The sequence below is a fragment of the Notothenia rossii genome (assembly GCF_949606895.1).
Source record: "Notothenia rossii genome assembly, chromosome: 11".
Lineage (NCBI taxonomy): Eukaryota > Metazoa > Chordata > Actinopteri > Perciformes > Nototheniidae > Notothenia > Notothenia rossii.
Window position 1 is genome coordinate 52,311,581 of NC_136910.1, and position 16,367 is coordinate 52,327,947.

The 16,367-nt window shown below is 39.8% G+C and overlaps 1 protein-coding gene and 1 long non-coding RNA gene across 3 annotated transcripts; one reads left to right on the forward strand and one right to left on the reverse strand.

Moving 5' to 3' along the window:
- Positions 1–3,027: 3,027 nt before the first annotated feature.
- LOC307025078 lies at positions 3,028–4,076 on the reverse strand. 2 transcript variants are annotated; one of them, XR_013804058.1, is made up of 4 exons: positions 3,938–4,076; positions 3,617–3,816; positions 3,405–3,527; positions 3,028–3,293 (listed from the first exon to the last, which is right to left on the reverse strand). It is a non-coding gene; the product is annotated as an uncharacterized lncRNA (long non-coding RNA). The 2 variants fall into 2 exon arrangements; XR_013804059.1 differs by having other exon boundaries at positions 3,028–3,325.
- Positions 4,077–5,991: 1,915 nt separating this feature from the next.
- Positions 5,992–16,076, forward strand: gtf3c5 (general transcription factor IIIC, polypeptide 5). The gene is made up of 11 exons (XM_079659566.1): positions 5,992–6,343; positions 7,074–7,272; positions 7,383–7,584; positions 7,701–7,881; positions 11,087–11,191; positions 11,589–11,703; positions 12,295–12,375; positions 12,608–12,696; positions 13,280–13,362; positions 13,655–13,797; positions 15,806–16,076. Exons 1-11 carry the CDS (start codon positions 6,116–6,118, stop codon positions 15,985–15,987), a joined length of 1,608 nt encoding a protein of 535 aa, XP_079515692.1. The 5' UTR covers positions 5,992–6,115; the 3' UTR covers positions 15,988–16,076.
- Positions 16,077–16,367: the final 291 nt, after the last annotated feature.

The window sequence follows — 16,367 nt, forward strand, 5'->3', positions numbered from 1 at the left end:
TGTTTGATTTACAAGTTGTGTTAGAACTAACACAAACGGTTCCTCTACTTTGAGGGTGAATTTGACAGAGCAGCATGTTAAGTGCTTTCCATAAAATCAGGTTATTTAATAATGTCTAATTTAAAAGATAATTTAATGTTAATTTAAAATATTTAAGACCAAGTGGTTCATGAGTGTTGAACCTAATGAACTATTACTTTGCCTATTCATATTTAGGAATACAAGTCAAAACCCCTGAATTCAACTTTAAAGGTAACTTTATCCAGTACGAGACGCTTTAAAAGTTGAAATGTGTTGGTCTTTTATTTTGAAATAAAAGACATAGAATTATCCAGGTGTTACAGCAGCACAGGGATGTGTACGGTGGCCAGGAAAGGTAAAGCTGCAATTATGTAGGCTTACAAATCTGTATGAGAGGTGTTACTAAAAACAGGACCAGACTACCTAGAGCTGCTGTTTAGAGCTTTCACCTGTGACACAAATGATGCATTTCAAAACTGATTGTACCTTTTATAAAGAATAGAAATATTAGATGTAATAATATCTCAGCCAAGTGTGTCTCCCTTCGTTACAATGAAGTGTTGTATCTCACTCAAATGGCTCCCGTATCGTCAAAATGGCGTCAATATTAAAAACTGGGATTTTCATCATAACATATCTGTATTGAATTAATTTGCAGTTTCACTGGTTCAAAACAAAACTAAAATTGGATGACAGTTTCGAGCCACGAAAAAGGCCAAACTGGTAAGTTAAGCATGTTTTTCTGCCGACCAATTGCCACTAATACTTTTTGCTACTGAATTAATTGGGAGGACTCGCTCCCCTTGCCTAACGGTTAAGAGGAGCCAGGGGTAAGCAGTCAATTCTGCTATGAAACAGCCGATGACATAGGTTATTCAAAAAGTATGAATGACCACACCCATGAGTGCATAAAGTCATACATGTACACCGAAATATTAGACTGATAGATCCAGAAGTATACGAGATTAGCTCTGGACGAACGGACAGATACACACACAACCAAAAAACAATAGCATTAAGAAAACAAAATCACACATTTGAAAGTTATTTCCAAAATATTACACATCAAAATATTGAGTAAATAGTGTAAGGACTTGGAGCATTATGTTAACCCATTGAAAAAATATTATATATTTTGTGTTTGATCCATAAAATACACAGTTTATTAATAAGATCTGCAAGTAAAAGTTGTCCCTTAAGTCCTTATACATAACTAAGCTATTCCTTGTCTTTTTAAACTCAGTGTTGAATGACATGCCAGTGATCCATCACGCTGACAGAATCCAAATAGAAAAAGAAACTGTCAGCAGATTTCCTCCGTGTGACTGAACACAGGAAGATGCAGTATGATCACATCCTGTGTGTGTGTGGGTGAGATACTATTTGATTGCCAGTGGCACTGTGTTGTGGTCCAGGCTGAATGTCCTGGCCTCCCATTGATAAGTGCAGCGATGACGGACCGAAGGCCACTCGTACAAAGAGACGTAAGAGTGACGGGAAAAAAAGTTTTCTGTGGTTCCTGGGATTTAATTATCTATTACACAAGTAGGCAATTCAAAATGGGGACTTTAAGTTAGCGCCTGTTATCATTAGCAGAAGAGACCAAACACTAAAATACAGGAAATAGAGAAAAAGAACATGCCAATTTAGAAAATGCTCATGAACATCCCTTGATGTGGTTACAGGTCTCGGAAACCGTTTAAAAATGTGCTCAGTTTGTAAATGTTGATGTTTAATGAACTTCAGACTCTTTGTGGACTCTTTATTAAACGGCCTCCATTTAAATGAATGCATTTGCATTTCCAGCAAAAGATAAATCAATCGTCACGCCTTTAAAATATGTCGGCAGTGGTGAGTGCTGATACTGGCTTGGATGGAAGCCAGCCATGTGTACAGGAACCATACACCTAACTCTGGCCTATGTTTCCTTGCCACTGCCAGAAATGTTTCATAACGGCAAACCATGCCATACAAATTTGACTACTTGATACTGATTTGTAATGAATATTAATCTGAAAAGAAAATCTTTGATTTTAGCAACACATTTCATGGGGAAGGTTTACATGAAGCATCATACCATGCAGTGTTTCCAAACCTAGGGATAACGTCCACTACAATGGTTAAATCTGAAGGTTCATGACAGGATAAAAGGGGACAAATAATATTTAAGCTAGTTAACATGTTGATCTTTTCATTTCCAGGCCTCTTTAATTATCATGGTGTAGAATATTTTTTAACCAGTTAAATGGATCAAAATGAGACGTTGGCAATTTAAGAGTAGCATCTAAAAAAACAGCATTGGTGGCATGAAAGGTGTGCTCGTATATAAACATGAAAACTACGGATGACTTGCAAAAGTGCAGCGCAAGCAATGAACTATAATACAGCATCAGGAGGATACGTCCCCAGCTGACCCAGAAAGCGACGCAGGTTCTGGTCCAGGCTCTCGTCATCTCACGCCTAGACTACTGCAACTCCCTCCTGGCTGGTCTACCTGCATGTGCCATCCGACCTCTGCAGCTCATCCAGAATGCAGGGCTCGTCTGGTTTTCAACCTTCCTAAATTCTCCCACACCACGCCGCTCCTCCGCTCCCTTCACTGGCTTCCGGTAACTGCTAGAATCCCCTTCAAGACAATGGTACTTGCGTACCATGCTGCGAATGGATCTGGCCCTTCTTACATCCAGGACATGGTTAAACTGTACACCCCAGCACGTGCACTTCGCTCTGCATCGGCCAAACAGCTCGCTGCACCCGCACTGCGAGGGGGACCCAAGTTCCCATCAGCAAGAACTCGTGGGTTTGTTATCCTGGCTCCAAAATGGTGGAATGAGCTCCCCATTGACAGCAGAAAGCTTACACATCTTCCGGCGCGGACTGAAAACTCATCTCTTTCGACTCCACTTTGAGCGATAGAATTATTAACAAAGCACTTATATACTAATAAAGGACTGGCTTATCTAAAATCAGTTGAGTAGCACTTGAAATGTTTTAGCTCTATGAAACCTGATGTACTTATATGATTCTGTTTTCTTCAAGTTTGTATCTTGTTGGTCGAACGCACTTATTGTAAGTCGCTTTGGATAAAAGCGTCAGCTAAATGCAATGTAATGTAATAATCTTGGATTTTGCATACAGAAGATGACAAGGCCCTATAGGTGTGGCTTAATGCATACACCATATACTCAAATATTGTCATGCATACAGAAAGACTTTCAGACTAACATACAGCCAGCTGCAAACCCAAGTCAGAAACGTTGGATGTCCAGAAGCTGAGAGAAGGGATGACAGGAGAGGGGAAACGCTGAGTGAGAAGTCAGAGTGAGTGTCAGAAGGGGGAAATCTGACAGCAGCAGGCTTTTTCAGAGTAACTGTCTGATAACCTTATCATGGCCTCCCCACACTGTAACGGCTGGAACAGGCCTGCTGTGTGCAGGGAGGAGTGGACAGGCCTTTGACTGAGATAGCACCCAGAGCTGGAACACTGTTCGATGGACGAGGGCCCCCTAGAGAAGAGACAGAAAAAAAGTTGAAATCCTTACCACTGAACACAACAGATTGTCAGTCTTTTGTCCCCTCCTCCATATATTCATACCACAGAACACTGAGCTTCACAGTGTGATAAGCCAGGCTGGACGTCACCATTTATGTTTTTATTGAAGCTGTGATAGTGCTCACTAAGTTGATTCAAATTAGTTCGACATGCTTCAACATTTTATGGGTTCTTCATTGGCCCATGCTACACCCATCTTTCAAGTTACATGAAAATGGGTTCGGTAGTTTTTCTTGGTCCTGCTGAGAAACAGATAAACAAACCAACAAAGCAATCATAGTTAACAGTGTTTTCGTCCAAATTGGTAGACATAACCAAGACAACCAATGAAGGGAGTCTTCTAGTTTATATTTCAGAGCTAACCTTTTTCTATCAAAGATGGAGGGTAACTGCCAAATATTTCAGCCATCATTGGTTCTTGTCCATTGTTGTTGACGTTTTTTAGCTAATCTAAGGCCATGAGCCCTTTTCACTGCAGTTATTTTTACCTTGTCATAGCAGAGCAAGCACAGGTGTCACTGATAACGCTAACGATGGCTCAACTATCACAGTGAGCCATGTAGGTCAATCAGAGAGCCATCGTTAACATTATTGAGTACACCATGTGCAAATGTGAGCAGTCCAAAAAATCATCTTACACAGAATCAGATGGGTGACTCATATTTAAATAAATACTTTGTATTGCTGGCATGCCTCTATGTTGAACAAAATGATTTCCCAAAACATTTAAAATGATAATGAATTGAACTAAGTTTGGGCTATGTTTTAAAAAACGAAAAAGTTCAAACTTCTTTAACTCTCCCACAACTCATGTAGCATTTATGCTAAACTCAAATATTCATAATGTATTTTTATGTAAGCAGTTTCACATTGGTTTGAGTACTGTTTAACAATTGTTAAATACCACCTTAATTGACTTCCATGTATCAATACTTTATTACGGTTTTCATTGTGGAGGCATTTCTTCTTCTTCTTCTTCTTCTTCTTCTTCTTCTTCTTCTTCTTCTTCTTCTTCTTCTTCAGGAATTCAGGGAGTTAGTCATTGATGCAAAGGGAAACAGTTAGCATTTTCACAAACAATCAAAAATAAATAACTTTTCAATGGAACTCCAAATCTGCCATATTTTATTTACAAGCAGCAGCATATTGAAGAGATGCATGGATTTGTTTGTGGTACGTGTGTGTGTTTCACATGTTGGAAAAACATAATGTGAATTTGATAATTTTGAATTTTTTTGAGGTCATCCTGCTTTACATCTTTAAGCTAATGTGGAACATGTTGCAGACCTGTCTTAACGTACAGGCTGATAACTCGATAGTTCCAGCACCAAAAACAACATCACATTAGCTGGCCTTCAATAAGGGAAGTTATTTTCCCAATCCCTACAACTGCACATGAATGCACCATTCCAGCAGTCATCACCAAAATGGCCCACTCAAGAACACGAAGAGAAAAACATTAAAAAGCAAATATAAGTTGGTTAAGAAAACAATGTTATGCGTTGTACTCCCTTAAAGGCACAAGAGAAGAAGACAAACTAGAATCTAAGTAAACACAGTGTCACCTCACATTAAAGTCACCTTTGTAAAAACATCTTATATCACTTGGTAAACAAAACTGTTTTTCTTCAAAGTCTTCTTCTCTGAGGGGATGAAATTCTGCTGACAGTTTCTGGGAGGGACCTCTTTACAAAGGTCAGAAAAGAGTGTCTCTTTCTGATAATACAAAGATTAAATAAAATGGCTATGTAAATATTTGATCTTCAATATAAAATAATAGGAAGAAGACAGATCATTCAAGTGGACACAGAGTATTCAAAAAAAGTAATTCAGTTACTTGAGTTGTTTAATTTTGATGGAGGAATCATGTTATTCTCACCGCCAGAGGGTTTTCTCCATCATATATTTCCTTTGGTTTTACAGCGCCATCTCGTGGCCAAATGTACGCATTGAGTTCATTGTTACAGGTTTTTAAAGTAAGTTTTTACTTGATTAAAAAAAAGGTGCGAGTATAGGGTGACGTACAGATGTGATAATGTCTTTGCATAATTTTAAAACATTATTTAACAATATCAAATTGATAATCAAGTCAAAAACTACAACGTGTAATTAAATCATATATGATTCTACATGTCTTTTTGGTATGTGAGTTGAATCTCAGCATTTAAATACATATCTGTTGCGTTTAATGATAATATGTTACCAAATTGTTTACATACAGTATATAAGTTATAGTAGTATCGGTAATGGCCACATTTAATGGTCGAATAAAAAAAAAATCAAGGTAAATGTCGACATCACTTTGTTTTTATTTTGATTATATACTTATTCAAATGAGTGGTAAATTCCCTGCATTTATTAAACAGAGAAACCCAATCTACAATAGGGGAGGTACACCTGCGGAACCAACGTTAGCTGAACTTTGTTTCCGCACGGTGTTATTTTGAACATGGACACACACTCACACACTGCTGTAATTAATTGAGCGCGCGTTCTTACTTCTAGTTTATGGTTTAACTACATGTTTGTTAATGTGTCTGCATGGATATCCCAACTGATTCATCAACCATGTCGGAGAACAAGGAGCTCAAGCTGGACTTCATCTTGAAGGAGCTCACTCTGTCCCCGCAGGCTGAGGAGGCTGTCCCCGGCAGCTCGTCCAGCGTGGAGCTGCAGGACCAGAGGCTTGTGTGTGTGGAGTACCCAGCGGTGGTCAGCAGCTCGGACAGGATGCTGGAGACTCTCGGGGGGGAAAGAGCCGTGTCCAAAGTAAGCTGGCCGTCACTGGGACACACTGCTGTTGCTCTTAAGTCCTGGAGGTTAAAATGGGTGACTTAAAACAGTCCTACAAACCGTTCTAGTTCACTATTATGCTATCCATTATGGTGTATTTAAATGCCCTCACTTGTGACGTATGTTAAAATATCTTCTTAACAGTATGCTGTGTATGCAAACATGATATAATATAGTCATTGGTGTTATATACCTTATATATGATGGAATGTCGGAGTATTCTGATATAAAACTTCATGGCTTCCTTGTTAGCCAAAATACTACATTTCAAAAACATTTTGGACTAGCTTAAAATACAATTTTGTATTATTGGGTTAGCAATTTCAATTCAAGAATAATTTCATAAACATTTCAAGCATGGACATGATGTGTTAAAATGAAGAAAAAAAGACGGAAAAACGATTTGACATTAACTTTAGAAAAGCATGGCTTCTTATTGTTGGACAACATCAATATTTTGAATCTACCGGTAATTTGAAAATGAATATTAACAATGGACACTATACATATTGTAACTGCATTTTTTATATTTAGATGCATCATTCGAGTCTCAAAATAAAATTGAACAATCCATTTTCATTAAAATGTTCATATACCTCTAAAGACGAAATCTGGCAATTTGAAAACAAATGCAGAAGTCTTTAGACACTTCATATCTAAACTGCACTAATCTGATACCTGTCTGCATTTCCTGTGAATCCCACAGACCTTCGCTCATCCCAACAGGCGTCTTGAGCTGCGTTTCCGACCTCAGGATCCTTTCTGTCACTCCCTGTGTGGAAACCGCTACCCTTCGAGCAACCTGGTGCTCAGAGTGCGGCGTCGGGTGCGAAAGAAGGACCCCAAAGACGTTGAGATCCACATGGATATCCTGGGAGTCATTGCAACAACATACAAATTCCAAGGTTTAATTTAACCTCCTTGTTGTGTAGAGAAGTGTTTTCCCCTTTCACTAATGTGAGATATTTTCTTGACTTTTTCTTCACATTTATTGATTACATTTGTTTTTGTGCAGGGATGGCAGACTTCCAGTGCCTCGCTGTTGATTCAGAAGGTGGAAAAGACACTTCTTTGTACGATAAAATCATCCTGCGCAAACCCGAGAATCAACATTTCTTTGAGAAGCCCATTCCCCTGTTTATTCCCCCGGCCAGCTTTTCCCGCCTCGACACCCCGGTGGATTATTATTTCCGGCCTGACGTCAATCAAAATATAGCGTAAGGGAAAAACATAATGTAACCTGATTTGTCCTTTGTAAACAACAATATTGGACACTCTTAATTTTGTCACTGTGCTAATGCAGCGTATCTGGAAAATGTTCACACTTTTTCAGCCAGCCCATGAACAAGAGCAACTTCATCGGTTTGAATCGAGCTCGTCGGCCCCACAACGCCATCTTTTTCAGCTTCAATGACCCAACTGTCCCTGGCGAGTGCCTCGAGGCGGCGAAACTCAACTGGAAGCGAGTCTGTGTGAAGGAGAGCGACAAGCAGGCCGAGGAACATTTGAGACAGGTATGTGTGCTGCTGCAGTCATGGTTACTGCTTAATGAAATCAGAAAACATAGAGGCTTGCTAGTATAATGACAAATTATTAAGAAAAAACATAATGAAGTTTGAATTAGGTTAAGTATTTTAATAAAGCAGGAGAGGCCAGTATCCAGGGAGGCTTCCCTTTAAAAGTTTAATAAGGGCTCATTAGACAAACATTTTTTTTTACAGCAAGAGTTCTTAGTCTGATCATGTTGTTCTGTTGCTGAAAGATGATTGTTTTTGGTTACCAATCGTGAGTGTTTTCTTCCTTTCTCTGTTTTATATCATTTAAAATTACTGTTCTTCTACGGACGAAAAGTTTATTATTCCGCCGGTATTTTGGCCCTCTTCTGCTCCCGTATTGAACATCGCAGAAACTCAGTTCAAACATCAAAACGTTCAGCTTGGTTGGGAATCGATGGCTATTACTTTTCTCATTCATAACTTTCATAATTCCAGAGATACATCCCATAATACATCACATTTTTAACATTGAAGTCAATGGAGAAAATCTTCAGACTTCAAAAAATCTTCATGCAATTCCACTGCTAACTGTTCATTCATACTTCCACTCAGACACCTCATTCCAACTTTAAAATGTTACACATCATTCTGACATTATTCGTGTAAAACAACTTTTAAATCTGATTCTTACTTTTAGAGATATTAAACATTGTTCAGACCTTGATTTAGAGGTTTTCTTCAGATTTTAACATTAACTAGAGTGTGTGATGTCACAGCTAGAGTGGAGGACAGCTTGAAATTCGCATTCATATTTCTTTTTAAAACTGCCATGATTCCCAAACCTTACATTCTTGAGACATAATTTTTCATGATAAATGTAGGAAAACATCTCGTACCTTGAAAAATGACAAATAATTAAGCAAAAATAATTAAACAAAGTGCCTCTTGAGGGCATGAAGTGACAAAAACATTCAACATGTCTCCATTAAAGCCCATTGTAATTTCAGGCAGATATTTCCTCACAGCAGCAGCCGCACACCTTTAGTTAATCTGCCAAAAAGGCCACATTATTAACCCGAAAGTACACAAAAATACACTTCAGATACTCAACTTCCTTGACATGCTTCACGTTTTGAAATTTCACAGATATCTGTTACGGTTCTTCCACAAAACGTTCACATGTAAGAGGTTCATCTCTCATTCAGAAAAGTGAAGCCTTTGAAGTCTAGGCACCTCGTTAGCTCAACTATAAACACCTGTGCAATGGAACACGATGATGTCATCACTCCAACTGACATGCTCAGAGCAGCAGACTTCAGATAGCAGTGTGCTAACAGTCCAGCCGTGAAGACATCTACGGGATAGTTTTGAGATTTCTTCAAATGCCGTTGCCATGGCAACACAATGCTCGCCTTGAAACACGGTTTTCTCATAACTTCAGTGAAAATACTCCAAACAGCCCAGAACTTCACAGGTTTGGTAACGAAGCAGCCATCAACGCATCTAAGCGTAGTATGGGGTGTCATCAAATGCCGTTGCCATGGCGACAGACAACTAGCCACGAAACAGGATGTCGCTGTAAGTCCAATCAACACGGTCCATTCGTCCCCCAATTTTCACTTGTATCTCACCGGTCCATGCCTCAACAGCTCTACGCCAAATCTGAGATCTCACCATATGCCGTTTCCATGGAAACGCATCCCTCGCCATAAAACGTGATGTCGCTATAACTCCCATGAAAATGTTTAAAAAGTGCTCAAACTTCACGTTTGTGATAACAGTCTAGCCGTGAAGACATCTACGGGACGATTTTGAGATTTCTTCAAATGTCGTTGCCATGGCAACACAATGCTCGCCATGAAACACAGTTTTCTCATAACTTCAGTGAAACTGCTCCAAACGCCCCAAAACTTCACAGGTTTGGTAACGATGCAGCCATCAACGCATCTAAGCGTATTATGGGGGGGTGTCATCAAATGCCATTGCCATGGCGACAGATCATTCGCCATCAAGTTAGTTCAGAAGTTTGCAGTTCAAATATTCTGCTGCTTTTCCAAGCCTTTTTACTTTATTTTCTTCTCTTATCACACATTCAAGCCCCCAGTGTTCATGTATCATTTCAATCTAAATTCTTCACTGTTCTTCTTACACATTTCATTTAAATCTAAATTCTTCACTTTCTTCTTACACATTTCATTTTAATCTAAATTCTTCACTTTCTTCTTACACATTACATTTCAGCATAGCAGTTTAGCGTCAGCTTTTCAGCATAAAGCATTCCCACTAGCAATTTCTTCAGGAATTGCATTCTGTAGTTTTACTATAGATATCTTGGTTGTGGACAATGGCTCCAAAAAACCCACTTAATGACATTATATTTAATAACATAATGTTAATATAATAATATGGTGATGTTCTTTCAATATTCTCTGCGATTTTATTGAAAATTCATTTCATTTCATTTCAAACCTTTATTTAACGAGATTGGTCCCATTGAGATCTTTTTCAAGGGAGACCTGCAGCATATAGGTTCCAACATTGAAACATAAAACAATAAAGGACATCATACATTATATTTACAGGACACATTTACATAGTTATAGACATTTACAATTGCCCATAGTATCAACAAGCATTTAATTTAGCCTAGCTTTAAAAACATGCAGAGGAATGAGATTGCTCAGTTTCACTTTTTTTTTTTTGCACATAAAAGCTGTCTTACCTAAGACAGTCCTTGCTCTTGGCACATCTAACAATACTACATCATGCGATCTCAGACAATAGCTGCTTGCAACTCTCTGTTATCAGAGAGCAGATATAATACGGGAGTTTAACAATACAATGTTAAATGTGTTTAGCAATACAGTGGGCAGTCATTAGTTGCAGCCCTTATATTTCCTTCCCTGTTCTCTTAACAGTAAAATATATTTAAAATACTTTTGGTATTATTCACCAAAACACATTGTCTATCTCTTTGCATACACCTTCAATTCATCCCCTTCCTCACACACTAATTGCAAGGCTGGAGTTTTTATTTGTAGATTTTTAAACCTGCATTTTCAACATCCATGTTTGCAAGCATGTTCACTCTCTTCACCATTGACTATCATAAACAACTGTTTTGACTCAAGAACTAGCTGCTTGTCACACTAAACATTAATTTATGTAACATCACACAGGTCAAACTTTTATCTAATCTCAAGCCAAACTTTTTTGTCCTTAGATGTTTGAGAGCCGGCCCATCTGGTCCCGGAACGCAGTCAAGGCCAACATCAACATCCACCCTGATAAACTGAAACTGCTGCTGCCCGTCTTTGCCTACTACATGGTGAGCTGAGGGACACAGCATTCCTGGTAAACAGTTGGGGGGGGCGGGGGGGGGAAATGCCATTAGGTGCATATTCCATGATGTTATTCAGAGGAGAATTGAGCCTCAGGGAGTCGTTGCTTTGTACAAGAAGAACTAAAATGTCATATAATAGAAAATACATCTCTAGAAATAGATTTCCAGCCAAAAATAAATCCTTTGTGGTCCCTTTGAGGATTCCAAGAAAAAAATCCTGTGGGTCAACAAATGCAATACTATAAGCTTCATAGAGGCAGTGTTTTGTAAAGAAAGTAAGGAAGTACAATGTTGACTTACCAAAGCAATGACTCAACTAAATTGAAAAGGAAGATTTTTTCCCGACCCACAAGAAAGTCAAACATCAGATTTGCTCTTACAGGTGACAGGGCCGTGGAGGAGTCTGTGGGTGAGGCTGGGCTATGACCCCCGGAAGACCAAAGAGTCCAAGAAATACCAGCTACTGGACTTCAGGATCCGCTGTAGCACCAAGCATGGTAAGAACTAGAGTAGGGGTGTCTAAACTACGGCCCGGGAGCCAAATGCGGCCCGCAGATCATTTCAAATCGGCCCTCAGCGAATTCAAAAAGTATAATGGAATATGGCCCACAAATGAAGCTTTTGCTTGTCTTATGTATTACTTCTTAAATGTAAATATATATTGCACAGTAGTATTCATGTGTTAATAAGACCAATTTTCACATAAAATCAGTCAATTAAAGTTGGAAACATTTTCTAACATATCTTAGTTGATAAGAAAAAAGCCCAATGACTTATTTACATAGCAAACTTCAAATACACCCTTCCTCTTTCTCCTTATTATAATCAATGTGAGGCTTCTGTTTTAAGGGATGAGCTGCCAACACTCACAAGCCTCATTGACCTACATTTGATTGTAGGCCCTTCGTATATTTTTCTGTATGTGGCCCTCGGTGAAAAAAGTTTGGACACCCCTGAACTAGAGGAACTCATCGTTATCTACCAGAATGTTATTTTCCAGTTCACCGTTATCATGTTTTTTCCATTTTTAACATCAAAGATTAAGAAACATTTCCATCTGGCCCTGTTTATTTTCTTTACACCTTCAGGGTATTCCTTATCTGACATGCCAGTGAAAGCCAAGAGGAGCGCTCTGAACTACAACCTGTCCATCACAATGAACAAAGCAGGTGAGTTGATGTAGACAAACTATATAAAGGAGATATGTAAAGTTCAGACGTGGTTTCTGGTTCTTTCTGAAAAAGCATATGGCTTTATAAAAGTTCCAGCATCGATTTGAAATGTCCTGTCTGAGAATCTGTAAAACAATCTCCATCCTCCCGCTGCTTTTTGCCAATGTTCACTGATAACATACAAAGTTCACTGATAATGTTCTGGAAAAATCGTGTGTTTTTCCCCCAGGTCCTCAGGCTGCGAGTGTGATGGAGCTTCCCGCGCAGGAGGGTCCGGGCTCCACTCGGGACCCAACCCCAACTTCCTACCAGCTGAAGGTCAGTGAGAGCTCAGCTGTAATGTAATGAAGTACATTTATCCAAGTACTGTACAAAATATAGATAAACTATCAAACAAACCATGTTTTATTATTATAGGTTAAGATTGTTTGGTAATTCAAATAAGCTCCACGATTACAAGCTGTTATGAACACATGAATGCGTCATAAATGGGCTAATTTTCAGAATAAGTTATTTTACTTTTGGTACATTAAGTATATTTTAATGCCAAAACGTTTGTCGTTTGACTTTTTATACTTAGCAGTACTTTCACAGTTTTGTATTTCTACTTTTACTCAAGTAAAAAGTTGGATGAATTCTTCCTCTACTGAAGCTCAGTAACTGGAGTGATAGGGCAATGCTGCAGCATGCTGCTATTTTTTGCCGGAACTGATTTGTCGTTATATCTTACATTTTGTCATTATCTATCCAATATCTTCCTATCTTGAGATTTTATTAAGCTAAATGTTGATTCATGTTAGAAGATAACAAGGGTTGCTTTACTGGTTTGAGTCTAAATAGAAGAGTAAAGTGATGGAAAACTTTCCTTAGACAACGTTTTCTTTGTGTTTAATCCTCACAGGAGTCATCCTACATTTTCAAAGAGGGCATGCTGCCTCCACACAGACAGATGTTCTACCAGCTCTGTGATCTGGATGTGGAAAGGTACGTTAAATTGCTGAGGGTACATTCTTCTTTCTAGTATTCACTTCACTAAATAATATGGGCTCTGAAACTCATATCAGGGGGACAGTGTGTGGGAGAGAATCTCCCTCTGGAGGGACTTTGTAGACCATTTAAATGCACAAAAACCTGTTTAACACACTACAGGAAAGGGAAAACCCCAAACAGCATAATGGGGCCCCTTTAAGAACAAGCACCTCTAAATTGTACTAACAGTGCTGAAATGTGTATTTGCACCAGTGTGTGTATGTGATTCAGCTTTTTGTTTCTCCAGTATCAAAAAGGTGATCGCTCAGATTGCCGATGAGGATCTGCCCTGTGACGAGCGGGACGGCTGGTGTGTCCTCGGCACTACGGACAAACTGCGGGACATGATCTCAGCCATGATCAAGAAGGTCATCCGAGCCAGTAAACCACGTAAGGAAAACATCCATCACAGAGAATGACTTCTCTTACTCGTGGTGTCTTCATGGACGAATAGGACAAAGATTGTTAAGGTTACATTTACAAGACGAAAAAATACTAGAAGCATAACAATCTAATAAGACTTCGGCAGAGATGGGGTCGTTACTAAAAAAAAATATATATTAAATATTACATATTACTTTAAAAAAAGTAATATATTACACTACTTCGTTACTCTCTACATAAAGTAACTCATTACTTTACTCGTTACTTTACTCGCTGAGCACGTACGAACTGCGCATGCGTGAGTGGCAATAACTCTCCTTACCAGCAGGCGGCGGTAGTGTGTATTCGTCATTTAAAAATGGCAACAACCGGAAGACAGAGAAGAAGAACAGACTACGTGATATAAACAAACAACAAATAGCGTGTGCGTTAGCTTCTCCTTAGCACAGGGGCGGACTGGCCATTGAGAATACCGGGAGTTTCCCCGGTGGGCCGGTGCTGTGTGTGGGCCGGAGGGCCAAACAAATAAAAAATAACAAACTTTTTTTTTTTTTTTTTTGCCTAAATCCTACCGGCCCGCATTTGTAAGTATTCCGGCCCAGCCCAGTGGGGTGCATAGGGGAGGGGGGGGGGGGGGTTGGCAGGGAAACGGGGTTCAGGGGGAGTGGCTGTACGGCTGTACCTATAGGATAGAAAAGGAGGAAGTGACGTCTGACTCAGAGGTCGCGCGGCTGTGGAGAAGGAACGTGTTGCCCACATTCTCTTACTGGCTGGTTAGCTAGCAGGTTCATTGTTTTGGGTGCAGTCACTTTTGCCTCCACTTGCTGTTCAAATAAATGTTGAAAGAAAAAGTAAATCTGTTCACAGTTCTGTTTTATATGGGCGTTGAAGAAGAAGAATTGGGAGGGATGAAACCCTTTTTTAATGGTCACACATGCAGAGCACACAGCAAACAGAGTGAAATGTGTTCTCTGCTTTTAAGCCATCCTAGTACCAGGAGTCTAGTACTAGGAGCAGTGGGCAGCTATTGTACAGCGCCCGGGGAGCAATGGGAGTGAGGGGGGAAGGGGAATGTCCGGTGCCTTGCTCAAGGGCACCACGGCAGGGCAGGAGGTGAACTGGGACCTCTTCAAGTAGAAGTCCACACTCCAAATGTAGGTCTGGTCGGGGACTTGAACCGGCGACCCTACAGCTCACAGTCCAAGCCCCTACTGACTGCCATAGATTTAGTCCCTAATTTTGCTCTCAAAGTGCACCAGATTGATGCATTTAACTTCAACATTTAAAAAAAAATCTTCCCGGGGGAGCTTGCACCCGGACCCCCCTAGAGGAGGTGAGGTCCACCACCTGCCCACACCCCCTGTTAAATTGTCTCACCTACATTGAGGATGCTTCCTACGCCCATGTTTTATTCCATGTGTCAAGTCAGGCAAATTGGGTCCAAATGTTATTTCATCAATGATCTGTTAACATTCAAATCAATAAATATATGCTGTAACTTTTTTGCTCTAGGCAACTCAAGGGCTCAGGTAATGTGATTACTGTATGAATAATGGTCCAAAATAACATTAAATGCATAGGGTTTTTCGTTAAGTAACATACTTTCGTCGCCGGCCGGCCGATACATGCCGCGCATTAAGTGGGCCTGTCTGTCAATTAATCCCCGGGCCACTTTTTCCCCCCAGTCCGCCCCTGCCTTAGCATGTGTTCTTTGCAGGTGTTTGTTGAGGTTTGACGTGGTGTTTACAGCAGTGGATAACAGCTTCTGGCCTGGACACAGTTTGCACCTCACCGTCACGTCTATTCTTCGGACGAACTCAAAATAATGGGCATACCTCCACCCCTCGAAAGTTATCGCTGACTCAGCCATGTTTATGTAGCTAAGACTAAGCTAATTAAAAATGCTGTTTTATGCCTGGATACTAACCATTGAGGAAGTACATCCTATTGTTTGTTGAAATATGGACAGAAAACCCTTGAAGAATTGGTTCTGATTTCATTTCTCTCCCTTCAGCAATGCCCGAACTCCCCAAGAGACGCAGACGCAAAGGCCTTGCAATATCCCCGGGGAGAGGCTCTGATTCAGAGGAAGAGAACGACAACAAGGATGACGAAGACGAGGATGAGGACGATGAGTTTCTGCCGTCGGAGGGCAGCGAAAACGAGATGGAGACAGAAATTCTGGACTACATGTAACAAAAGACAGCCATTTCCTGATAGAGTTGATAAGTCTGTATTATTTTTTCAGTTATATCTCAATAAAAAAAAAAAGTATTTCTAGTGGTTTTGTCTTCTATTATCTTTTTGAATTATACGGAACTGAAAGGATTCAAAATTCTGACATAAGAGATACGCTACATTGTAAAAGCAAATACCTCGAAAGTGCCACATGCTTCACATAGCCTACCTATCCTTTATTTACCAGTGTTACAAATGCATTATTCTATGCAAAACGTTTTTGTTGTTTTAAAATTGTTTTGAAAGTGCCGTTCAGAGGGGATGACACAAGTGAATTGGATTCGAACCCTATTCCGCCGCAGCCTCTGCCAGTAAGACATACCTACATGCTATACGAG